This window comes from Jaculus jaculus, chromosome 8 (genome assembly GCF_020740685.1).
Source record: "Jaculus jaculus isolate mJacJac1 chromosome 8, mJacJac1.mat.Y.cur, whole genome shotgun sequence".
Taxonomy (NCBI): Eukaryota; Metazoa; Chordata; class Mammalia; order Rodentia; family Dipodidae; genus Jaculus; species Jaculus jaculus.
The window spans coordinates 55,532,741-55,559,045 of record NC_059109.1 but is presented as its reverse complement, the minus strand read 5'-3'; the positions used below and the strand labels follow the sequence as shown (position 1 = coordinate 55,559,045).

The 26,305-nt window shown below is 43.8% G+C and overlaps 1 protein-coding gene across 1 annotated transcript in view; it reads right to left on the bottom strand.

Moving 5' to 3' along the window:
* Positions 1-3,884: 3,884 nt before the first annotated feature.
* Positions 3,885-26,305, bottom strand: part of Catsper2 (cation channel sperm associated 2) — a 34,546-nt gene continuing 12,125 nt past the window's right edge. Inside the window, exons 7-14 of the mRNA XM_045157265.1 lie at positions 25,996-26,120; positions 17,574-17,752; positions 17,280-17,379; positions 16,090-16,146; positions 13,326-13,414; positions 12,933-13,049; positions 10,629-10,796; positions 3,885-4,015 (exon numbers count right to left, since the gene is read on the bottom strand). Of these exons, the coding sequence (XP_045013200.1) occupies positions 3,984-4,015; positions 10,629-10,796; positions 12,933-13,049; positions 13,326-13,414; positions 16,090-16,146; positions 17,280-17,379; positions 17,574-17,752; positions 25,996-26,120 (867 nt within the window). The 3' untranslated portion in view covers positions 3,885-3,983. The remainder of the gene's footprint in view (positions 4,016-10,628; positions 10,797-12,932; positions 13,050-13,325; positions 13,415-16,089; positions 16,147-17,279; positions 17,380-17,573; positions 17,753-25,995; positions 26,121-26,305) is intronic.

The window sequence follows — 26,305 nt, the reverse complement described above, 5'->3', positions numbered from 1 at the left end:
GGAGAAATGGCTTAGCAGTTAAGCACTTGCCTGTGAAGCCTAAGGATCCTGGTTCAAGGCTCTGCCTGGAGGTCCTGGCACACCATTCTCTATCTATCTGCCTCTTTCTCTGTCTGTTGCTTTCACATAAATAAATAAAAAGTTAAAAAAAAAAAAAACATTTTCTTAATGAGAGAGAGATAGAGACAGAGAATTGGTGCACCAGAGCTTCAGCTACTGCAGTAGAACTCCAGACGTTTGCACCACCTAGTGGGCACATGCAACTTTGCAGTTGCCTCAACTTTGTGCATCTGGTTTACATGGGATGTAGAGTAGAACATGAGCCCTTAGCCTTTGCAGCCAAGCACTGTAACTGCTATGCCATCTCTCCAGCCCTGGAAAAATATTTTTTAAGCCCAGCATGGTGGTTCACGCCTTTAATCCCAGCACTCAGGAGGCAGAAGGAGGAAGATTGCTGTGAGTTCGAGGCCACCTTGAGACTACATAGTGAATTCCAGGTCAGTCTGAACTAGAGTGAGACCCTACCTCAAAATATATATATATATATATATATTTTTTTTTTTTTTTTAAAAAGAAGAAAGCTGGGATGGAGAGATGGCTTAGCAGTTAAGGCACTTGTCTGCAATGCCAAAGTACCCAAGTTTGATTCGCCAGTACCCACATCAGCCAATATGCGCCTGGAGTTTGGAGTTCATTTGCAGTGGCTGGAGGCCCTGATGTGTGTGCTCTCTCCCTCCCTCCCTCCCTCCCTCCCTTTCTCTCTCTCTCTCTCTCTTTCTCTCTCTCTCTCTCTCAAAATAAGTAAATGAATTTATCCAAATTTTTTAAGAAGAAAGCTACTGTCTTCGGCTGCAAAATGGCTCTGTGGTTAAGAGGATCTGCAGTGTAAGCATGATGCCCTGAGGAGGCCTGACAGCTCAATCCAAGCACCCACATAAACAGTTTGCTGTGGCCACAAGTGTCTAAAACCCCAGTCTCATAGAAGGGCAGAGACCTACTAGGTGTGGTGGCATATTCCTTTAATCCCAGCACTCAGGAGGTGGAGGTAGGGTCGTGGTGCATTTAAGGACACCCTGAGACTACACAGTGAATTCCAGGTCAGCCAGGGCTAGAGCGAGACCCTGCCTTGAAAAACAAAACAAAATAAAACAAACAAACAAAAGCAAAAAAAGCAGAGATTGAAAAGTTATCAGAGTTCCTAGGAAAAACAAAACAAAACAACCCTACAAGCTACAAGCTTTGGGATGAGTAAAAGAGACTCTGGATCAAATAAGAACAGGTGGAAGAGTGATGGGGTGGGACATTCATTCCACTCTACCCTCCACAGGTGAGTACATGGGGCATTGTATGGGCACATACAGATGCATTCACCACTTTGGTGGTTTCAATCAGATGCCCTCCATAAACTCATGTGTTCTAAATGCTTCATCTCCAGCTGGTGGCAGTTTTGGAGGTGGAGGCTTGCTGGAGCAGGTGTATTGTTTTGAGCAGGGTAAGGGGTGTGAGAGCCAGCCCCTCCTTGCCAGAACTCAGATCACTCTCCTGCTGCTATTTTCCATCTGCTTTGGCACAGGTGATGTCAAGCCTCTGTTCATGCTATGCTTTTCCCTGACATTTGTAAGAGAGCCTTCCTTGTATATCCAAGCACGTACCCACATGAAGGACTCAGGAAGCCATGATAGGCCTCAGAATCATCAATAGGCCTAAGTTTCTGCTTCCCAGCAAGGTCAGTTTCCTGATAAGGGAATAGATTGTCTGCACCGTGTATTCCTGTGGTCATAGATAAGTTTGCTTAAAGTTCCTCAAATACAAGCTGGGTGTGGTGGCGCATGCCTTTAATCCCCGCACTCGGGAGGCAGAGGTAGGAGGATCACCGAGAGTTCGAGGCCACCCTGAGAATACATAGTGAATTCCAGGTCAGCCTGAGCTAGAGTGAGACCTTGCCTTAGAAAACAAACAAACAAACAAAAAGTTCCTCAAATACACATAGCCAGTCACAATAAAGGTTACCTAATCTGCTTGGAATCCCCCTAGCCCCTGCCCACCAGCATCCTAAGCCTATCAGAAAAATACAAGTACAGTTACTGCTTAAATCAACCAATCATATAATCATCCATTACTTCTTTGTTGAAATCCCTATAAAAACCCTGCTCCCCTGCTACTCAGGGCTCTCTTGTACGGATCCACTGTGCTGGTGAAGTCAAGAGTCCGAGCTTAAGCCCGAAATAAAGCTCCTTGCTTTTGCATGCGTGCTTGGTTCTCCTTGATGGTTACTGGGAGTACCGAGAACTGAGCATAGCACCACATATGCACTTTTTTTCTAATAAAAAATATTTTGCCAAGTGTGGTGATGCACACCTTTAATCTCAGCCCTCAGGAAGCAGATATAGGAAGATTGTTGTGAGTTTGAGGCCAGCCTGGAACTACAGAGTGAGTTCCAGATCAGCCTGGACTAGAATGAGACCCTATCTCCGAAAGAAAGAAAGAGAAAGAGCAAGGAAGAAAGGGAGGGAAGAGGGAAGAAGGAAGAAGATAAAATAAAGGGGTGGAGAGATGGTTCAGTGGTTAAAGGCGCTTGCTTGCAAAACCTGATGGCCTGTGTCGGATTCTCCAGTACCCACAAAAAGTCAGATGCACAAAGTAGCACGTGTCTAGAGTTCACGTGCACTAGCAAGAGGACCCGGTGTGCCCATATTCTATCTCTAAAATAAAATATATTTAAAAATAAAATGATAAAGTCAAAAAGTGTCAGCTTGGGCTGGAGAGACGGCTCATGGGTTAAGGTGCTTGCTGCAAAACCTAAGGACCCAAGTTTGATTCCCCAATACCCAAGTAACACCAGATGCACAAAGTGGTCCATGAAATCTGGAGTTAATTTGCAGCAGCTGGAGGTCCTGCTGTGCCCATTCTGTCTTCTCTCTATCTCTCTGCTTGCAAATAAATAAATAAGAGGCTGGAGAGATGGCTTACTGGTTAAAGCCCTTGCCTGCAAAGCCAAAGGATCCAGGTTCAATTCCCCAGGACCCACGTAGGTCAGATGCACAAGGTGGCACATGCATCTGGAGTTTGCAGTGGCAAGAGTCCCTGGTATGCCATTTCTCTCTAACATAAATAAATAAATAAAATTAGTTAGGTGTGGTAGTTTGATTCAGGTGTCCCCCATAAACCTAGGAGTTCTGAATGCTATGTTCCCAGCTGATGGAGATTAGAGAATTAACACCTCCAGGAGGCAGTGTGTTGTTGGGGGCAGGTTTATGGATGTTATAACCAGTTTCCCTATGCCAGTGTTTGGCACACTCTCCTGTTGTTATTGTCCACCTGATGTTGGCCAGGGGTGATGTCCACCCTCTGCTCATGCCATCGTTTTCCCCTTCCATCATGGAGCTTCCTTCCCCTTGAGCATGTAAGCCAAAAATAAACCTCTTTTTTCCCAGAAGCTGCTCTTGGTTGGGTGATTTCTATCAGCAATGAGAACCTGACTGCAACAAAGGTATTTTTTTTTAATTTTTTTTTAATTTATTTATTTGAGAGCGACAGACACAGAGAGAAAGACAGATAGAGGGAGAGAGAGAGAATGGGCGAGCCAGGGCTTCCAGCCTCTGCAAACGAACTCCAGACGCGTGCGCCCCCTTGTGCATCTGGCTAACGTGGGACCTGGGGAACCGAGCCTTGAACCGGGGTTCTTAGGCTTCATAGGCAAGCGCTTAACCGCTAAGCCATCTCTCCAGCCCAAAGGTATATTTTTTTTAAGTGTCAGCTCAGGAACTGTGAAGCAGGTGCAAGTCAAGGAGCAAACTTCCAATGGCTTTTGAACTAGTTTTTTTTACTTTTCAGTATTGTCTTTGGCTCAGAGATTTATTTAGTTAACTTACTCACCAGAAGTATTTATTTGCAGTATTTATTAGACATTTATATTTTGAATTCTATATTTCCAACAATATTTTGTGTTGAGCCCAAAGATACAGAAGTCATCTCTGTAGGCGTTACCGGTCTTCAAAGTTCATCAGTGCCTGCACTGTAAAGAAACAGACTGTAAGGCTGGACAGCTAGGAATACTTGAGGGGCTGGAGATATGACTTAGCAGTGAAGGTACTTGCCTGTGAAGCCTAAGGACCCTGGTTCAAGGCTTGATTCCCCAGGACCCACGTTAGCCAGATGCACAAGGGGGCACACATGTATGGAGTTCATCTGCAGTGGCTAGAGGCCCTGGCACACCCATTCTCTCTCTCTCTCTCTGCCTGTAGCTCTCAAATAAATTTAAGGTGTTTGCCTGCAAAGCCAAAGGACCCAAGTTCCATTTCCCAGGACCCACATTAGCCAGATGCACAAGAGGGCACATACGTCTGGAGTTTCATTTGCAGCTGCTGAAGGCTCTGGTGTGCCCATTCTCTCTCCTTCTCTGTCAAATGAATAAATACATAAAATATTTTTTTAAAAAAAGAATATTTGAGACATAAAGCAGGTGTGATGGTGCATGCCTTTAATCCCAGCACTTGGGAGGCAGAGAAAGGAGGATTGCCATGAATTTGAGGCCACCCTGAGACAACATAGTGAATTCCACATCAGTCTGGGCTAGAGTCAGACTCTACTTGGAGAAAAATAAAAGAATTATTTGAGACATATAAATGTTTGATGAATATCTTGCCTTTTTGGGTTCTAGGTTCCCACACAAATCTTTACTCTAAATTAAACCATGTTAGTCTACTTTCTCTTTTCCATATACAGATTAAACAAGATCTGGGCTCTGTTTGGGAGGCTAAAGCAGGATGAGTTCAAGGCCAGTGTGGGCCACATAGTTGCTTATAAGAGTGAGACCCGGGCTGGAGAGATGGCTTAGCGGTTAAGCACTTGCCTGTGAAGCCTAAGGACCCTGGTTCAAGGCTCAATTCCCCAGGACCCACATTAGCCAGATGCACAAGGGGGCGCACGCATCTGGAGTTCGTTTGCAGTGGCTAGAAGCCCTGGCGCACCCACTCTCCTCTCTCTCTCTCAATCTCTCTGCCTCTCTCTGTCTGTCACCCTCAAATAAATAAATAAAAGTAAACAAAACAAAAAAGTTTAAAAAAACAAAAAGAGTGAGACCCTACAAGCTTGGTGGTACACGCCTTTAATCCCAGCACTTGGGAAGCAGAGGTAGGAGGACAATCATGAGTTCAAGGCCAGCCTGAGACTACATAGTGAATTCCAGGTCAGCCTGGGCCAGAGTGAGACCCTACATCGGAAAAAAAAAAAAGAGAGAGAGAGAGAGAGAGACCCTTAGCTCGCCATGGTGGCACATGCCTTTAATCCCAGAGGGAGGCAGAGGTAGGATGATTGCTGAGAGTTTGAGATCACCCTGAGACTACATAGTCAGTCTGGACTAGAGTGAGACCCTACCTCAAAAAAGCAAAACAAAACAAAACAAAAAACCAAAGCCACTTTCTACTTCTCCCTTCCACCACTCTGTTCTCTCCTATTTTTTAAGAATTTTTGGAGTAGGGTCTCACTCTAGCCCAGGCTGACCTGGAATTCACTAGGTAGTCTCAGGGTGGCCTTGCACTGATGGCAATCCTCCTACCTCTGTCTCCCCGATCGATCAATCGATTGCTGGAATTAAAGGCGTGTGCTACCACGCCCAGACTCCTATTCTCTTCTCTCTCTCTCTTTTTTTTTTTTTTTTTGGTTTTCTAAGGTAGGGTCTCACTCTAGCTCAGGCTGACCTGGAATTCACTATGTATTCTCAGGGTGGCCTCAAACTCTCGGCGATCCTCCTACCTCTGCCTCCCGAGTGCTGGGATTAAAGGCGTGCACCACCATGCCCGGCTCTATTCTCTTCTTAATAAGGCAAGTACTAAACAGGAGTGAAAACAGCACAACTCCAGGCACATTTTAAAATTTATTTTTTTATTTTTATGTATTTATGAGAGAGAGAAAATGGGTACACCAGGATCTCTAGCCATTGCATACAAACTCTAAACACATGCACCGTTATGTGTTTCTGTCTTATATGGGTTCTGGAAAACCGAACCTGGATCCTTAGGTTTTGCAGGTGAGCGCCTTAACCACTAAGCAATCTCTCCAGTCCCAGACAACATTTTTCTGTTTGTTTGTTTTGTTTGTGGGTTTTATTATTATTATTATTATTATTATTATTAACGACTTCCATGATTATAGAAAATACCCCATGGTAATGCCCTCCTTCCCCCTGTTTGTTTTGTTGAGGTAGAGTCTCACTCTGTCCCAGGCTGACCTCTCGAGTGCTGGGATTAAAGCCATGAGCCACCATGCCTGGTCCTGGTCCCAGATAACTTTTTTTTGTTTGTTTGTTTGTTTCTCAGAGTGGGGTTTTGCTCTAGCTCAGGCTGACCTGGAATTCAGTATGTAGTCTGAGGGTGGCCTCGAACCCATGGTGATCCTCCTACTTGTGTGTTGGCACCTGGCTCCTGACCTAAGCCTATGTTCCAGTTACAAACTCCTTTTATTGCTCGTCCGTGCGCACGTACACGCGCACACGCGCATACACACACAAATAAATGTGCATGCACACACAGGTTCTGCTGCCTAATTCAATTCTTAGTCTCATATTGGGTTCGTTTTAACAAAGTATGAAGAAAATTCAAACACTAATCCAGATTAAATTGGGAGAAAAAAAAACCCTCAAACTACCTTAACTTAATAATTAACTAACTTAACTTAATAATTCTTGTTCTTTCATCCTTTTTTTTTTTTTTTTTTTTTTTTTTTTGGTTTTCTAAGGTAGGGTCTCACTCTAGCTCAGGCTGACCTGGAATCTACTATGTAGTCTCAGGGTGGCCTTGAACTCACGGCAAGCCTCCTACCTCTGTCTCCCGAGTGCTGGGACTAAAAGTGTGTGTCACTATGCCCAGTTCTCTTTCCTCGTTTTTAAGAGGGGAGAGCCAGGCATGATGGCTTCAGGCAAATCACTACTGAAGTTCAAGGATAGCCTGAACTACATATTGAGTTCAAAGTCAGCCAGGGGTTAGAATAAGACCCTGCCTCCAAAAAGGGGTTTTTTGTTGTTGTTGTTGTTGTTTAGATAGGTTCTTACTTTAGCCCAGGCTGACCTGGAATTCACTATGTAGTCTCAGGCTGGCTTCAAACTCATGGCAGTCCCCTACCTCTGACTCCTGAGTGCTGGGATTAAAGGTGTGTGCCACCACGCCCTGCAACAGGGAGCTTTAAAAAAAATATTTTATTTTTTTATTTGAGAGAGATACAGAAATAGGCAGGTAGAGAGAGAGAGAAAAAAAAAAAAGGGATAGGAAATGGGCATGCCAGGGGCTCCAGCCACTGTAAATGAACTCCAGATGCATGCGCCACCTTGTGCAACAGATTAACGTGGGTCCTGGGGAATCAAACCTGGGTTCTTTGGCTTTGCAGGCAAGCACCTTAACTGCTAAGCCATCTCTCCAGACCCAATGGGGGGGCTGGATTTTCAAAAATATATTTTATTTATTTGAGAGAGAGAGAGAAAAGAGGCATGCCAGGGCCTCTAGCCGCTGCAAACAAACTCCATAAACATGTGCCACTCTTTTGTACATGTGGCTTACATAGATAGATACTGGGGATTTGAACCTGGATCCTTGCCTTAACTACTAAGCCATCTCTCCAGCTCATAAAAGGGGGGATTTATTAATTCAAATTAATATCTAATGGTAAAATAACTTTGAGCAGTTAGTTCATAGTCGTAACAATCCATGAGCCTTGTTACTCAACTCTGAAATGTGACCTTCAAAGGCTCTGGAACACACAAACACAAAAATAAATAGTATTTTTTAAAAAATGATTTCTTAGCCAAGCGCCACATGTTCTCTCTCATATATGGATCCTAGCTACAGATGATTGGGCTTCTGCGTGAGAATGACAATACTTAGTAGCAGAGGCCAGTAAGTTAAAAAGGAGACATAAAGGGAAGAGAAAGGAAGGGAGGAGGGTACTTAATAGGTTGATATTGTATATATTTAAGTACAATGATTGAGATGGGGAGGTAATATGATGGAGAATGGAATTTCAAAGGGGAAAGTGTGGGGGGGAGGGAGGGAATTACCATGGGATATTTTTTTATAATCATGGAAAATGCTAATAAGAATTTTTAAAAAATGAAAAAAAAAACATAATTAAAGGCTGATAAGATTGCAAAAAAAATGATTTCTTTATTTTATTTTATTTTATTTTTTTGGTTTTTCGAGGTAGGGTCTCACTCTGGCCCAGGTTGACCTGGAATTCACTATGGAGTCTCAGGGTGGCCTCGAACTCACAGCAATCCTCCTACCTCTGCCTCCTGAATGCTGGGATTAAAGGTGTGTGCCACCATGCCCAGCTTTTAATTTTTTTATGGGTTCTTTTTTTTTTTTAAATGATTTATTGTTTTAAGAGAGAAAGAGGCAAAGAAAGAGAGAGAATGGGTGTGCCAGGGTCTCTAACAACTGTAAATGAACTCCAGACGTATGCACTACCTTGTGTATCTGGCTTACATGGGTACTGGGAAATTGAACCTAGGTTCTTTGGCTTTGCAGGAAGTGTTTTAGCTACTAAGCCATCTCTCCAGCCCATAAATAATTTTTTTTTAAAAAAGAAAAATTACAGAGAATGGGAGAAGTGTTGTGAAACACTATTGTCCAGGCAAGACATGGTCATTGCATTCATGACATCACAATGATTGTCATAACCTGCATAAATAAGACCCACACAATACTGGGCTCATCAACATTTTGTCATGGATGTTGGAGGAGGGCATGTTGGAGGAGGTGCTGGCAGTTAATAGTGATTGGGGTAGTGAAAGACGTTTTCTGCAGTGCTATAGCCACTGGAAGGACTCGCATTCTGGTAAATAATCCACCCCCAACCCATGCAGACAACCCTAATTCAACTCACTGGGTCACCCACACACAAGAAAAACAAACAATAAACATTAAAATAGAAGATGGACTAGTTGAGAAGAAAGAATTTGCTGGAAGGGGGTTGGAGAAGAGGGTCAGGAGAAGTAATGGGAAGGGATTATGATTAAACACATTATATAGAGGCTGGAGAGATGGCTCAGCAGTTAAGGCACTTGCCTGTAAACCTAACAATCTGAGTTCAATTCCCCAGCGCCCATTTACAGGCAGCTGCACAAAGTGGCCATGCATCTGGATTTCATTTGCAGTGGCTGGAGGCCCTGGTGCACTCATTCTCTTTCTCTCTGCTTGCAATTAAATACAAATATATTATTTATTTAGTTAGTTTGTTTTGGTTTTTTTTTCTTCAGAAAAAAGAGACCCTACCTTGAAAAAACAAAACCAAAAATAAATATAAAAATAAATAAAAAGGGCCGGGCGTGGTGGTGTTCACCTTTAATCCCAGCACTCGAGAAGCAGAGGTAGGAGAATTACCATAAATTCAAGGCCACCCTGAGAATACAGAGTGAATTCCAGGTCATCCTGGGCTACAGTGAGACCCTACCTCGAAAAACCAAAATAAATAAATAAATAAACAAAAAGGGATGGAGCTGGAGAATAGAAGGCCCTTTAGAAGCTCATTAAGGAATTAGGTGGGTGTGGTAGTGTACACCTTCAGTCCCACACTCAGAAGGCTGAGATAGAAGGATTACCATGAATTCCAGGCCAGCCTGGGCTATAGAATGAGTTCTAGCTCAGCCTGGGCTAGAATGAGACCCTACATCAAAAACTAACAACCCCCCCTCAAAAAAAAACCACAAAATCAAAATCTTTTTCTCCAATGCACTTTCAGTAGTATGTGAAGCTCCCAAAGTTAACATGTTGGTTAAATTGGGAACAGGCTTAAGTATATGTATTTACTACCAGACTCTCTGGGAATAGTAAACTCTAGAGATCCAGCTGGAAGGTTCTGTTTGACTACATGCTTACATCGGTTTAGACAACAGTGTGAAAAAAAAGAAGTGCAGGACAATCACTGTCCCTCTGGAAGGCAGTGAGATGGTTTCTGTGTGGAGGAGATGCCATAGGGGAGATAATTCAAGTTTAAGAGTCAAAATAGGGTGCTGGAGAGATGGCTTAGCAGTTAAGACATTTGCCTGCAAAGCCAAAGGATCCTGGTTTGACTCTCCAGGACCCACATAGGCCAGATGTACAAGGGGGTGCACCTGTCTGGAGTTTGTTTGTAGTGGCTGAAGGCCCTGGCATGCCCATTCTCTCTCCCTCTCTCTGCCTCTTTCTCTCTGTCTCTCTCACTCTCAAATAAATTAAAAATAAAGTTTAAAAAAAGAGTTAAAATAATGAAATACCACTTAGGTTAAAGTCTCACTAAGTATTTTATTTTATTTATTTATTTATTTGCGAGAGAAAAGAAGGGGGAGAGAGAGAGAGATAGAGAGAGAGAACACACACAAGGGAACACATAGAGAAGGAAATGGGCTGCCCAAATCAGCTGGATTTGGATATTATCCTGGAGAAACTAGTTTTCAGACCTTATAAGACTTGGGCGTCCCCTACTGGAGAAGCAGAATTTCCTCTCTAAAGGAAATAGGATGTGATACACCAAACCAAGCATTTTCTTTTTTTAGATGTGAAGCAGTAATTGAGAGGCTAAAATAGTGGATACCTTTTCTCCTTGTCCCTACTTATATAGGTTGTTGACTACTGGACCCTGTAACTGCCCTAAATCCTCACCTGCAAATTCTTGCAGCTTCTTGCGCTCTTCTAGGTTATATTGAAGCTTTTCCAATAATTCAAAATATCGGAAGAGTGAATCTCTGGGCCAAACGACACGGTCATCCTGATCCATATCCATGAGCCCAGGCAAATTCTCATGTACAAGAGTCTCCCAGTCCAGTTTATCTGTAAGATAGAGGATTTGTTAAAATCATGTCTAGCTGGGCTGGAGAGATGGCTTAGCTTGCCTGTAAAACCTAAAGGCTCAATTCCCCAGGACCTATGTTAGCCAGATGCACAAGAGGGCGCAAACGTCTGGAGTTTGTTTGCGGTGGCTGGAGGCCCTGACGCGTCCATTCTCTCTTTCTCTCTCTCTCTCTTTCTCTCTCTGTCTGTTGTTCTCAAATAAAAATAAAAATAAATATTAAAAATATATGTCTAGCTGGGCTTGACAGATGGCTTAGTGGTTAAGGCACTTGCCTAAAAAAAACAAAGAACCAAAGTTCACTTCCCCAGGACCCACGTAAGCCAGATGCACAATGTGGTGCATGCATCTGGAAATTGTTTACAGTGGCTGAAGGCCCTTGCATGCCCATTCTCTCTCACACTCTCTCTGCCTCTTTCTCCCTCCTCCCTTCAAATAAATAAAAATAAAATAAAATAAAAATGCCTAGGAAGCTGGGTAAGGTAGTACATACCTTTAATCTAAGCACTAGGGAGGAAGAGGTAGGAGGATTGTTGTGAGTTCAAGACCATACTGAGACTACATAGTAAATTCCAGGTTAGCGTGGGCTACAACAAGACCCTAACTCAGGAAAGAACAAAACATAAGGGCTGGAGAGATGGCTCAGTGGTTAAGTCCCTTGCTTGCAAAATTGACAGCCCGGGTTCAATTCCCCAGTACCCACTTTAAGTCAAATGCACAAAGTGATACATTCATCTGAAGTTTGTTTACAGCAGCAAGAAGCCCTGGCACACCCATTCTCTCTCTCTCTCCTTGCAAATAAATAAAAGTATTTCTAAGAGGCTGAAGAGGGATGGCTCAGCAAGCTTGTTAAGGATTTTTTTGTTTGTTTGTTTGTTTTTCAAGGTAGGGTCTCACTCTAGCTCAGGCTGATCTTGAATCCATTACAAAGTCTCAGGTGGCCTCAAACTCATGGCAATCCTCCTACCTCTGCCTCCCAAGTACTGGGATTAAAGGCGTGCACCACCATGCCCAGCCTTGTTTGCCAGTTCTATCCACCACCAGAACTTACATAAATCCAAATGCACAGAGACAAGCTTAGGACCCAGCTAGCCTTGTTTTAGTGGAAAGAGACCCTGTCTCAAAGAAGGTGGAAGAACACAGACACCTCAAGGTTGTCCTCTAATCTCTACACCCATGCATGGCAGGCACAGGTATGCCCCAACAACATTTATTTTACATTTTAAAAAACATGCTTGGCTGGTGTGGTGGTGCATCTCTTTAATCTCAGTACTTGGGAGGCTGAGGTAGAAGGGTCGCCAGCCTGGGCTACAGAGTGAGTTCCAGGTCAGTCTAGGGCTACAGTGACACCCTGCCTCAGAACAAAACAGAACAAAAAAGACTAGGATGTCAAAGCCAGACATGGGTACCCATGCCTATAATCCTAACACTTGGAAGATACAGGCAGGAAGATCAGTAGTTCAAAGTCATCCTTGGCTACATAGCAAGTTCAAGCAAGCCTGGGCCATATGAGTCTCTAGAAACTCAGAGAGAGTGAGAGAGCTCAGGAGGCTTACTACCAGTTCAAGGCCAGTATGACCTACAATGTGAGATCCTGACTTTAAAAAAAAAGACAGAGGGGCTGGAGAGATAGCTCAGTGGTTCAAGGGCTCACCTGCAAATCCTAACTTCCTGAGTTAGATTCCCAGTACCCATGTAAAGCCAGATGCATAGTGACGCATGCAGCTGGAGTTTCTTTGCAGTGGCTGGAGACCCTGGCACACCCATTCCCTCTGTCTCTCTCTCTCTCTCTGCTTGCAAATAAATAAATAAATGTATTAAAAATAAAAAGAGCCAGGCATGGAGGTACACACCTTTAATCCCAGCACTTGGGAGGCAGAGGTAGGAGGATCACCATGAGTTCAAGGCCACCCTGAGACTACATAGTGAATTCCAGGTCAGCCTGGGCTCGAGTGAGACTCTACCTCAGAAAACCAAAAAGAAAAAAAGAAAGAGGTGTCTTCTGCATGCTTACATTCTCAACATTTGGAGGCTAAGGCAGGAGGACTGAAAGTTAAAGACCATCCTGGGCCACACAGAAGAGTGTGAATTCAAATGGAAGAAACCATTCTGCTCACCAATAGAATCAGATTTTGATGAGGAAGAACTAAAGGAAGTTGAAGAGCTAGTAGATGAGGAAGTTGGATACTCTTTTGTTTTCGATGGAGATTTTGTCACCTCTTCAGCAGCGCTCGGTTCAGCAGCGCTTGGTTCAGCAGTACTCTGTCCAGCAGCACTCTGTCCAGCAGCACTCTGTCCAGCAGCGCTCGGTCCAGCAGCACCCTGTCCAGCACTGCTTGGTCCAGCAGCGCTCGGTCCAGCAGCACTCTGTCCAGCACTGCTTGGTCCAGCAACGCTCGGTCCAGCAGCACTCTGTCCAGCAGCACTCTGTCCAGCAGTGCTCGGTCCAGCAGCGCTCGGTCCAGCAGCTCTCGGTCCAGCAGCACCCTGCTCATCAGCGCTCTGCTGATCAACGCCCTGCTCATCAGCACCCTGCTCATCAGCACTGCTCTCACAAGCTTCTGATTCGTCTTCTGAGGCCTTCTCTTCACTGCCTTCTCTGTATGTAAAAGGAAACATTTTATTGCTTCAAATATAATTATAATATATGATTAGTTTATTCATTATACCCTGACTACTTCCTAAAGTTGGGCTTTAAGAATTTGGGGTTCAGCCGGGCGTGGTGGTGCACGCCTTTAATCCCAGCACCCGGGAGGCAGAGGTAGGAGGATCGCCATGAGTTCAAGGCCACCCTGAGACTCCATAGTGAATTCCAGGTCAGCCTGGGCTAGAGTGAGACCCTACCTTAAAAAAAAAAAAAAAAAGAATTTGGGGTTCAAAATACTATCAAAGTTTAGTTTAGGTACTTTCAGTCTCAGCCTGTGTTAGATCTCCAAAGCACTCATAAAACTGGGCATGAGGGCTGAAGAGATGGCTTAATGGTTAAGGTGTTTGCCTGTGAAACCTAAGGACTCATGTTTCATTCTCCAGGTCCCATGTAAGGTGGCACATACCTGTAATCCCAGAACTTGGTTGGTAGAAGCAAAAGGATCACAAGTTCAAAGTCATTCTCAGCTATATAGTGAGATCAAGGTTAGCCTGACCTACAGGAGACCCTTCTTAGAAAACAAAACAAACAAACAAAACTAAGTCTAAGAAAGACCTAAAAATCCGGGCATAGAGGCACATGCCTTTAATACCAGTATTTGGGAAGCAGAGGTAGAAAGATCACCATGAGTTCAAGGCCACCCTGAGACTACATAGTAAATTCCAGGTCAGCCTCAGCTAGAGTGAGACCGTACCAAGAAAAAAAAGAAAGACCTAAGAGTTATGCATGGTGGCTGATGAATCTCAACATGTGGGAATCTGAAACAGGAGAGCTGCTAAGGCCACCTTGAGATAGATACAGTGTGAAATCTGTTTCAAAGCTGTTCTTTTTTTTTTTTTTCGAGGTAGGGTCTCACTCTAGCCCAGGCTGACCTAGAATTCACTATGGAGTCTCAGGGTGGCTTGAACTCATGGCAATCCTCCTACCTCTGGACTAGAGTGAAACCCTACCTTGAAAAACAAAACAAAACAAAAGTATTTATTTATGTTTTTTTAATTATTTATTTATTTATTTTGAGAGCGACAGACACAGAGAGAAAGACAGATAGAGGGAGAGAGAGAGAATGGGCGCGCCAGGGCCTCCAGCCTCTGCAAACGAACTCCAGACGCGTGCGCCCCCTTGTGCATCTGGCTAACGTGGGACCTGGGGAACCGAGCCTCGAACCGGGGTCCTTAGGCTTCACAGGCAAGCGGTTAACCGCTAAGCCATCTCTCCAGCCCTTCAAAAGTATTTTTTAAAAAACACATAGGGAGCCGGGCGTGGTGGCGCACGCCTTTAATCCCAGCACTCGGGAGGCAGAGGTAGGAGGATCTCCGAGAGTTCGAGGCCACCCTGAGACTACATAGTGAATTCCAGGTCAGCCTGAGCCAGAGTGAGACCCTACCTCAAAAAACCAAAAAAAAAAAAAAAAAAAAAAAAAACACATAGGGAGAGATGGAGAGATGGCTTAGTGGTTAAGGCATTTGCCTACAAAGGCAAAGAATCCTGGTTCAATTCTCCAGGAACCATGTAAGCCATATGCACAAGGGGATGCATGCATCTGGAGTTCGTTTGCAGTGGCTGAAGGCCCCTAGCACACCCATTTTCTCCCTCTCTCTCTCTTTCTCTGTATCCAAAAAAAAAAAAAAACAGGGGTGCTGGAGAGATGGCTTAGTGGTTAAGGCACTTGCCTGAGAAGCCAAAGAACCCAATTTGATTCTTCAGGACCCATATGAGCCAGATGCACAAGGTGGTACATGCACCTAGAGCTTATTTGGAGCAGCTGGAGGCCCTGGTGTGCCCTTTCTCTGTATATATCTGCCTCTTTCTCTCTCTGTCTCTCTCAAATAATAAATAAAAATAAAATAAAATCATTAAACACTAAAAAAAAAAAAACCCACGTAGGGCAGATGGCACACTGATTAAAGGTGCTTGCTTGTAAAGCCTGACAGACCAGGTTCAATTCCCAAGCTGCCTATTTAAACCAGGTGCATGAAATAGCACAAGCAGGCGGGCGTGGTGGCGCACGCCTTTAATCCCAGCACTTGGGAGGCAGAGGTAGGAAGATCACCATGAGTTTGAGGACAGCCTGAGACTACATAGTGAATTCCAGGTCAGCCTGGACTACAGTGAAATCCTACCTTGAAAAACCAAAAATTAAAAAAAAAAAAAAGAAAAAGAAATAGCACAAGCATCTGACATTTACTTGCACCAACAAAAAGGCCTTTGGCACACACACACACACACACACACACACACACACCTACTCTAAAGACCTCTTTTCCTAATAAAGTCACATTCATAGGTTCCAGAGAGTTGGGGTACGGACATATCATTTTGATTTTTTTGTTTTGTTTTTGGGTTTTCGAGGTAGGGTCTTGCTCTAGCCCAGGCTGACCTGGAATTCACTATGGAGTCTCAGGGTGGCCTTGAACTCATGGTGATCCTCCTACCTCTGCCTCCCAAGAGCTAGGATTAAAGGAGCGCACCATCACACCCAGCTGGACATATCATTTTGAGACCACCACTGAACTAATTACAACAAATAGTTATTGAATGAATGGATTCTTTTCAAAGCACACTTCTATCTTTGAAGATTTTACCTTCTCCTGCATGTTTCCATCCCAATTCATGTATTAACTCCTAACCTGTCATCCATTTTGCTATGATATGACTTTACTGCTTCAGGGGATAGGTTTTGTCTCCTACAAAACAAAACAAAGCCAGAAATAAGTGAAATGTTGAAAAAGCTGTCTCAGCATAAGTATAGTAAGGAAAAAAAAGTTCAGGGGACTGGAGAGAGGACTTAGCTGTTAAGTCACTTGCCAGCAAAGCCTAAAGACCCAGGTTTGATTCCCTAGTACCCACATAAGCTAGATGCACAAGGTGGCCCATGCATCCAGAGTTTGTTTTAAAAAAGAAAAATAAAGAAGAGAGTTTGGATCAGCATGAGAAGAGAACTGAATGGGAAGAACAGTACTGCCCAGTGTGGTGATTCAAACCCCTCATTTCAGTGTTAGGCAGGCTGAGGTAGGAGGATCACTGTGAGTTTGAGGCCAGACTGGGCCACAGAGTGAGTTCCAGGAAGAAGCAAAAGAGAATAGGGAAACTCCCACAGTCAATGAAGAAACATTAGAATAGGGATTTGTTTTTTTTAAGACTTAGATAGACTTTATTAGATTAAGAGAAAAGAAGGTACAGAGAGCTCCTGCCATGTGGAAGGCAAGAGGGAGTAGGGAGCCCATGTGAGAGTTACAGTCCCTCCACCCATCTCAGCCCAGCAGGGTTAGATGAGGGGGGATTACCAGAACAGGGACCTGGAAGTTCAGGAAAAATGAAAAGCCAGTAAGAGTAGAAAATTCATTAAAAATTTTTTTTTTGAGGTAGAGTTTCACTCTAGCCCAGGCTGACCAGGAATTTACTATGTAGTCTCAGTGTAGTCACTGCCTCCCAAGTGCTGGGATTAAAGGTGTGCACTACCATGCCCAGCTAAGAGTGGGAAATTATTTTTTTAATATTTTATTTTTATTTATTTATTTGAGGAGAGAGGAAGGGAGGGAGGGAATGTGTGTGCCAGGGCATCCAGCCACTGCAAACGAAGTCTAGATGCATGCACCATCTTGTGCATCTGGCTTACGTGGGTCCTGGGGAATTGAACCTGGGTTCCTTAGCTTTGCAGGCAAGTGCCTTAACCACTAAGCCATCCCTCCAGCCCAAGAGTGGGAAATTCTTAATGGTGGAGAAAAGTGTGGTCACAAAATCAAAGAATAGAATAGGGAATGAGATAAGAAAGCCTCCTTGGAGACATAAAGTTGGGTTTAAACACATGCAAACTGACCTCAGGATAATCTGTTGCTTGAATACATCAGCTTTGTACTGGACCTCCAGCTGTGTCATCTCCTCGCTCAGCTCATTCCTGATGTTCTGGAAGTTAGTAACTGCCCCAAAGGGCCATTGCAAGTTAGGAAATGGTGCTAACTAGACCTGGGATGCTTGGCTAGAGAGAGAAACCAAGTGAAATATCCAAGCCTCTCTGCTACATTGGGTTCTCCACCAATAATCTACCAATACCACTGTTAGACAGATTTCATCCCACTACCCTCCTGCCAAGTGGTACCTCCTCTGTGCTTACCCATCATGGCCACTATGATATTTCGAAAGATAATGGAGCCAAGCAACAGCCAAAGGATTACATAGATGCTGCTAAAGACACGGCTGGATTCTGGCACCTTCCAGATATCCTGAAGTATTGCATACCAATGATCCAACGTGAAGAGAATGAACACTGTCACTAGGGAGTTCAGTAGGTCTCTAAAGAAAACAGTGCGAGTATATAGAAGCAGAAATATAAGCTCTGACCTATATCATTTTAATTTCTTTTGTTTGTTTTTCAAGGTAGAGTGTCACTCCAGCCCAGGCTGACCTGGAATTCACTATATATTCTCAGAGTGGCCTTGAACCCACAAAGATCCTCCTACCTCTGCCTCCCAAGTACTGGGATTAAAGGCATGCACCACCACACCCAACTCTCATTTTATTTTTTAAAGCTATCTTTTCTTTTTTAATATTTTATTTTTATTTATTTAGGCAGAGCAAGAGAGAGAATATGGGTGTGTCAGGGCCTCCAGCCACTGCAAACAAACTCCAGACACATGCGACACCTTGTGCATCTGGCTTACATGGGTCCTACGGAATTGAACCTGGGTCCTTTAGCTTTGCAGGCAAGTGCCTTAACTGCTAAGCCATACCTCCAGCCCTCATTTTAATTTTTAAGGCAACATAATAGCATTTCTTAGTAGTATGCTCTAATGTTGGCCCTTTTCCTAAAATATTTCTTATTTTTAGCTAATCATTCTTCAGTCTGAAATTGCTTTATTATATTTTCCTAATATCTCTAAAATATTCCATTTGTTGTGGGGATAGTATTTTCTCAAGTAGATATTAACAGTTTTTTTTTTTTTTTTTTTTTGGTTTTTCAAGTTAGGGTCTTGCTCTAGCCCAGACTGACCTGTCTCAGGATGGTCTCAAACTCACAGCAATCCTCCTACCTCTACCTTCCAGGTGCTGGGATTAAAGGTGTGCACCATCACACCCGGCTTGACTGAAGTTTTAAAAGACAAATATAAGGACTGGAAAGATGCCTTAGTGGTTGAGGTGTTTGCCTGTGAAGCCAAAGAACTCAAGTTTGAATCTCCAGGTCCCACATATGCCAGACACAGTGACACAAGTGTGCAATGTCACACGTGTGCACAAGGGACATATGCATCTGGTGTCTATTTGCAGCAGCTGAAGGTCATGACATGCCCATTCTCTCTCTTTCTCTCTCAAAATAAATAAAAGAAAAAATTTTAAAAAGACAAATACATCACAAACTAGATTTTTTCTCATTAGTATATGAACCTTACATAATAAAAGAAATTTCGGCCTGGTGTGGTGGTGCACGCCTTTAATCCCAGCACTTGGGAAGCAGAGGTAGGAGTTTGAGGCCACCCTGAAACTACATAGTGAATTTCAGGTCAGCCTGGACTAGAGTGAACCCTACCTCGAAAAACCAAAAATAAATAAATAAATTAAATTAAAACTTTATAATAAAAAAAAAGAAATTTAGCAAGTATCATTCCTATCTATTTTACTGGTATGAATTAATGGACAAATAAATGGATAAAGATATGATCACATAGGATTGATAATATATACACATAATATTTTAACTGTAAATTAATTAATTATAAATGACCTATTTGGGGGCTAGAGCTTGTAGCTTTTTTTTTTTTTTTGGCTTTTCTAGGTAGGGTCTCACTTTAGCCTAGGCTGACCTGGAATTCACTCTGCAGTCTTAGGGTGGCCTTGAACTCACAGCAATCCTTCTACCTCCTGAGTGCCACCTGCGTGCTGGGATTAAAGACATGCGCCACCACACCTGACCAGCACGTAGCTTTATGGTAGAGAATTTCTTGGCATGTACAAGGCCCTGGGTTTGATCCCCAGCACACACACACACACACACACACACACACACACACACACACAAAGATAGCTACCTTCCTGAAATCTTTTGTCCACAAAATAAAGGTATTCAAATTGCTTTTTTTTGTTTTTTTGTTTTTTTTTTTTGAGGTAAAGTCTCACTCTAGCTCAGGCTGACCTAGAATTTTAGAATTTACTATGTCTCAGGGTGGCCTTAAACTCACTGACCTTCCTACCTCCTCCTCCCGAGTGCTGGGATTAAAGGTATGTGCCACCACACCTGGCTGCTTTTCTTTCATATTTGGTCCCTATATGCTTTATTTTCTATGACAGGGTCTTAGTATGTAACATAGGCTGACTTGGTCACTGTGTAAACCATGCTGAACTGGAACTTGGGCAATCCTCCTGCTCTGCCTCCTAAATGTTACTACTATAGGTATGAGCCACCATACCTGGATCCTAACTCAATATTGTTTTAAAATATTTCTATTTCTTTGAGAGAAACAGACAGACAGAGAGTATAGACATACCAGAATCTCCTGCTACTGCTAACAAACTCCAGGTGCATACACCACTTTGTGCATCTGGCTTTACATGGGTACTGAGAAATCAAACCTAGGCTGTTAGGCTTTGCAAGAAACCACCACTCCAGCCCCCAAATGCTTTTGTATAAAACTACCCATTAGGAGTTTGTGGCATCGTTGCTAACCCTTTTAATCCCAGCACTCAGGAGGCAGAGGTAGGAGGATCACCTAAAGTTTGAGCCACCCTAAGACTACATAGTGAATGCCAGGAGAGCCTGGGGCTACAGTGAGACCCTACCTTAAAAAACAAAAACAAAAGAGTCTAAGAAAGTAACCAGGCATGATAGTTCATGCCTATAATCTCAACCCTGAAGAGGCTAAGCTAAGAGGATCTCTGTAGTTTGAGGCCAGCCTGGGCAACAGAGTGAGTTCCAAGTCAGCCTGGGCTACAATGAGATTTTCCCTCAAAACAACACGGAAGCCGGGCATGGTAGTGCATGCCTTTAATCCCAGCACTCAGGAGGCAGAGGTAGGGGGATCAACATGAGTTTGAGGCCACCCTGAGATTACATAGTAAATTCCAGGTCAGCCTGGACTAGAGTGAAACTCTATCTAAAAAGAAAAAAAAAAAAAACAGGGCTAGGGAGATGGTTCAACAGTTAAAGGTGTTTGCTACCAAAGCCAGCCTGGGTTCAAAGAGCCCACACAAAGTGAGATGCACAAAATGGTGCATGCAGCTGGACTTCCTTTGCAGTGACAGAAGGCCCTGGTGTGTCTATGTGCCCTTCCCCTCACTCTCTGCCTACAAATAATAAAAATATCTTCAAAACAACAAAAAGAGTTTAAGACAGAGCCATGTGTGGTGGCACAAGCCTGTAATCTCAACACTTAGAAGATGAAGGCAGAGGATAAGGAGTTCAAGGTCATCCTTGACAGCATACAGTTGAGTTCCAGGCTAGCCTGAGCTACTTGAGACCCCTGTCTTGGGGGGGAGGAAGCTGGGTATGGTGGTTCATATATTTAATCCTAGCACTGGGAAGGCTGAAGTAGGATTGCTATGAGTTAGAGGCCAGCCTGGGCTACAGAATGAGTTTCAGGTCAGTTTGGGTTAAAATGAGACTTTGCCTCAAAAAAAAAAAAAAAATGTGGGAGTTGTGTCTCTGTGGCACAATCAGTTATCATGTTCAGTTGTTACTGTAAGGTTGGGGATTTGAGCCCACCCAGGGACAGGAGCTCTCAGTTTAAGCCAGACACGGTGGCGCACGCCTTTAATCCCAGCACTTGGGAGGCAGACGTAGGAGGATCACTGTGAATTCAACGCCACTCTGGCACTACAGAGTGAATTCCAGGTCATCCTGGGCTAGAGTGAGACCCTACCTCAAAAAAATTAAAAAACTGGGGAGGGGTCGGAAAGACTTTAAGAGCCACAGGTTGAGACATCATGCCCAGAGGCATTCCCTCCCCCCAAAAATAACTAACTACTGCTCCCACAACACATAAACCACAACACCACAGGAAATACCTGCAACTTCATTAAGGAGGGTCCCCAGTGGAATGGGGGCAGTGGAATGGGGGCAGAGATGAGGGAAAAGAGGGTACCAACAACAATATGTTAATAACAATAATAAGATATTTATTTTAAAAATGTGGGAGAGGGGCTGGAGAGATGGTTTAGTGGTTTAGCGCTTGCCTGTGAAGCCTAAGGACCTCGGTTCGAGGCTTGACTCCCCAGAACCCACTTTAGCCAGGTGCACAAGGGGGCGCATGCGTCTGGAGTTCCTTTGCAGTGGCTGGAGGGCCTGGCGCGCCCATTCTCTCTCTCTCTTTCCGTCTTTCTCTGTCTGTTGCTCTCAAATAAATAAATCAAAATAGACAACAAAAAAGGTGTTTAAAAAGATGTGGGAGAGATTGCTGAGGATGTAATGTGGTCAGTAGAGTGTTTGCCTAGTACTCATGCAGTACTGTGTTTGACCCCTAGCACTCATCAAAGTGGGCATGGAGGCACACATCTGTAATGCTAATAATTGGGAAGTAAAAGCAAAAGGATCAGAAGTTCAAGATCATCCTCAGCTCTATAGTGAGTTCTAGGTTAGTATGATCTACAGGAGTAATCTCAGGGGAAAAAAAAATCAGGCCAAATGTGGTGGTACATGCCTTTAACCTCAGCTTTCAGGACGCAGAGGTAGGAGGATCACTATGAGCTTGAGACCACCTGAGACTACATAGTGGACTCCAGGTTAACCTGGGCTAGAGGGAAAATCCTACCTCAAAAGAACAAAAAAAAAAAAATTTTTTTTTAAGTTCCAGGGATAAATTTGAGTAGTAGAGTCCTTGCCTGGCATTTTTCTGTCTCTAGGCTTAATTCCTATTACTACAAGAGAGAAGGGGACTGGAATCTAACTAATAAACAGGATTATCTGTAAACTCAAAATTGACTTCATTTTTAGGAAGGAATGTTTTCGATACAATGCTCTGATCAGGACCCATGTTCGATTCTCCAGTACCCATGTAAGCCAGATGCATAAAGTGCTGCATGCATCTGGAGTTTGTTTGCAGTGGCTAGAGACCTGGGTGTGCCCATTATCTCTCTCCATCTATCTGCCTCTTTTATGCCAAAGACTGGGGTTAAACTAGTGACCACATTTGAAAGTGTTACCACCATTGTAGCTTTTGCTATTCTGGAACTCACTATGTAGACTAGGCTGGCTTTGAATTTGTAAGTAATCCTCTTGCCTCTACTTTTTGAGACTAAAATTACAGGTGTATTCCACCAAGTTTATCCCCTTTTTAAAAATTTTATTGGGCTACTACTGCTGAAGACTCTATGTGCTTGGGCTACAAGGTCACTGAGAAATCAAACTGGAACTGAACTTAAAACCTCCTCCCTGTAGACCAGCTGACAGAAAGGTGGAAAAGGATACATTGCATGTAGTACAATGGGAGAGTCATCAGTGGAGATAAACAACAGTGGACACTGCAAGCCTTGAGTTTGGCCAGCCAGGTCAAATGAGCCAACAAATGAGATAGTGGCATATCTATTATGGGGGAAACCAACACTCACTAGTTGGACTGGAGGCCTGCTCCACAGGAGACAATACATGCCTGGCTGAAATCCTATGATGGGGGAGGTCATGAACCCTAGGGGTGTAATACCTGTTGGTGTCTGGCTAATGTTCATACTCATATATTAACACTATTCTCACTTTTGGATCAGAGAAGCTTCTCTTTTCAGATGGTGGTGACCCCTGGGGATGATTTAAAAGGCACCACAGGAGCCAGGCGTGGTGGCGTATGCCTTTAATCCCAGCACTTGGGAGGCAGAGGTAGGAGGATCGCCGTGAGTTCGAGGCCACCCTGAGACTACATAGTGAATTCCAGGTCAGCCTGGGCTAGAGTGAGACCCTACTTCAACCCCCCCCCCAAAAAAATAAATAAAAAAGGCATCACAGTGATGAGAAGTAACAAAAGAGTGTTCAGCACTGAAACATCTCTATCACACCCTCTAAGGCTCAGGGTCCATTTATGGAGGTAGCAGAAAGACTGTAAGAGCCAAAGGAAGGGTAGGACTGCTTACAATGCGGTCTTCCAGAAACTAAATAGCCTAGAAATCCATGACTTTGCGAAGCCTGGTATTACCTACACAAGATTCTCATAATAGGAGGAAATGATGATACATCAAAATAAAAGAAAGGGGCTGGAGAGATGGCTTAGCAGTTAAGCGCTTGCCTGTGAAGCTTAAGGACCCCGGTTGGAGGCTCGATTCTCTAGGACCCATGTTAACCAGATGCACAAGGGGGCGCACGCATCCAGTTCGTTTGCAGTGGCTGGAAGCCCTGGCGTGCCCATTCTCTCTCTCTCTCTCTCTGTGTCACTCTCAAATAAATAAATAAAAATGAACAAAAAATTAAAAAGAAAATAAAAATAAAAGAAAGAAGTCGGGCCTGGTGGCATACACCTTTAATCCCAGCACTTGGGAGGCAGAGGTAGGAAGACTGCCATGAGTTCGAGGCCAACTTGAGGCTACATAGTGAATTCCAGGTCAGCCTGAGTTAGAGTGAGACCGTACCTCCAAAAACAAACAAAGAAAAAAAAAAAAACTGGGCATGGTGGCATACACCTTTAATCCCAGCACTCAGGAGGCAAAGGTAGGAGGACTGCCATAAATTTGAGGCCACCCTGAGATTACATAGTGAATTCCAGGTCAGGGTGGGCTAGAGTAAGACCCTACCTCCCATATATATATATATATATTTATTTATTTACTGGGTTGACCCTAAATTTACTCTGAAGCACAGGCAGACCTTGACTTTGTAATCCTGCTGCCTTGGTCTCTTAAGTAGCTGTAATTACAGAACTGAGCTAGAAGGCCTTCCTCTAATTCTCAACATAGGTAACCAATGACTCAGTTAGTAAAACTGATGACTTCTATTCACAAAGCCCTAGTTTTATTCCCCAAAACCCATAAATGGACATAGTGGAGCATGGAGGTGAGGCAAGAGGATCAGACATTCAAGATCTTCCTGAACTATATAATGACTTTGAAAGTTCAAAGTCACCTGGGAAACATGAGACTGTCTGGGAAAAAAAAAAAATTAGGGCTGAAGAGATGGCTTAGCAGTTAAGGCACTTGCCTGCAAAGCCAAAGGTCCCAGGTTCAATTCCCAGGACCCACATAAGCCAGATGCATAGGGTGGTGCATGCATCTGCAGTTCATTTCCAGCCACTAGAGAGGCCCTAGTGTGCCCATTCTCACTGTCTCTCTCTCTCTCTCTCTGCCTCTTTCAAATAAGTAATTTTTGGGGGGAGGGGGTTCTAGAGGTAGGGTCTCATTCTAGCCCAGGCTGACCTGGAATTCACTAGGTAGTCTCAGGCTGGCCTTGAACTCACAGTGATTCTCCTACCTCTGCCTCCTCCCAAATGCTGGGATTAAAGGCACGCGCCACCATGCCCAGAAAAAATAATTTTTTAAAGTAAGCCAGGCATGGTGGCGCGTGCCTTTAATCCCAGCACTAGGGAGGCAGAGATAGGAAGATCTTCATGAGTTCAAGGCCACCTTAAGACTACATAGTGAATTCCAGGTCAGCCTGAGCTACAGTGAGACCCTACTCAAAAAAAAAGTAACTAAATCATAGAATCATAGAAACATGAGCTTAATTACCAGAGCATACTGGATTTAAAGATGGCAGATAAGGAAGTGTTTGAATTTGTGAAATTCCAAATAAACGGTGGGAAAGATGGCTTAGCAGTCAAGGTGCTTGCCTGCAAAGTCAAAGGATGCAGGTTCAGTTCCCCAGGACCCATGTAAGGCGACACATGCATCTGGAGCTCATATGCAGTGGCTGAAGGCTCTGGAGTGCCTATTCTGTCTATCTCTATTTGCCTCTTTCTGTCTCTCTCTCTCTCTCTCTTTTACAAGGTAGGGTCTCACTCTAGCTCAGGCTGACCTGGAATTAACTATGTAGTCTCAGGGTGGCCTTGAACTCACAGCAATCCTCCTACCTCGGCCTCCTGAGTGCTGGGATTAAGGCATGCACCACCACAGCCAGCCTCTTTATCTCTCTCTCAAATAAATAAAAATAGAAAAAAATTTTTAAAAGATATCTATTTTTTTTTAATCCAAATAAGGGCTAGGGAGATAGCTTAGTGGTTAAGGCGCTTGCCTGCAAAGCCAAAGGACTTCCCAGTACCCACATAAGCCAGATGCTCAAGGGGATGCATGCATCTCAAGTTTGTTTGCAGTGCCTGGAAGCCCTGGCACACCCATTCTTTCTCTCTCTCACACACACACACTCTCTCTCTCTCTCTCTCTGCCTCTTTCCTTCTCTCAAATAAATAAAAATAAAATATTTTTTAAAATCCAAATAAAACCAGAACATGCTGCCCTAGCCCCAAGATCAGCATTAACACTACTAACCATTGTTGTCCTGTTACCTTTGCTTTTTGTCTTCTCTTCCAGTTTTACCCACCAGACGGTTCTTTTTGAATTGCTGTACTTGATGAAAGCTTCCCAGTATCGAACCCAAATTCTCTCCCCTCACCCAGGTTGTCCCCACTCCCACCTACGAGAAGAATAGGTTGTACTCCAGGTCCTCAACAGTAGAGCGGGTATAATCTTCGAAGAAGTAGACACCAGTTACAGCAAAAATGTAGAAGAAGATAAGCAGCAACATCAAGAGGAAGGTCATGCTCTAGAGGCCATGATTTCAAGTCAGGCATGGGCAAGACTAGGTTGACCCCAGCAGCCCAGTCAAGCACACCTGGCCACCTCCCACCAAAGCCTGACCCCTCTCCGATTCTGATCAGATCTAAAACATAGCAATCTATTCCCAGTCCTTCCTTTTTTGGTTGTTTGAGGTAGTGTCTCACCCTACCT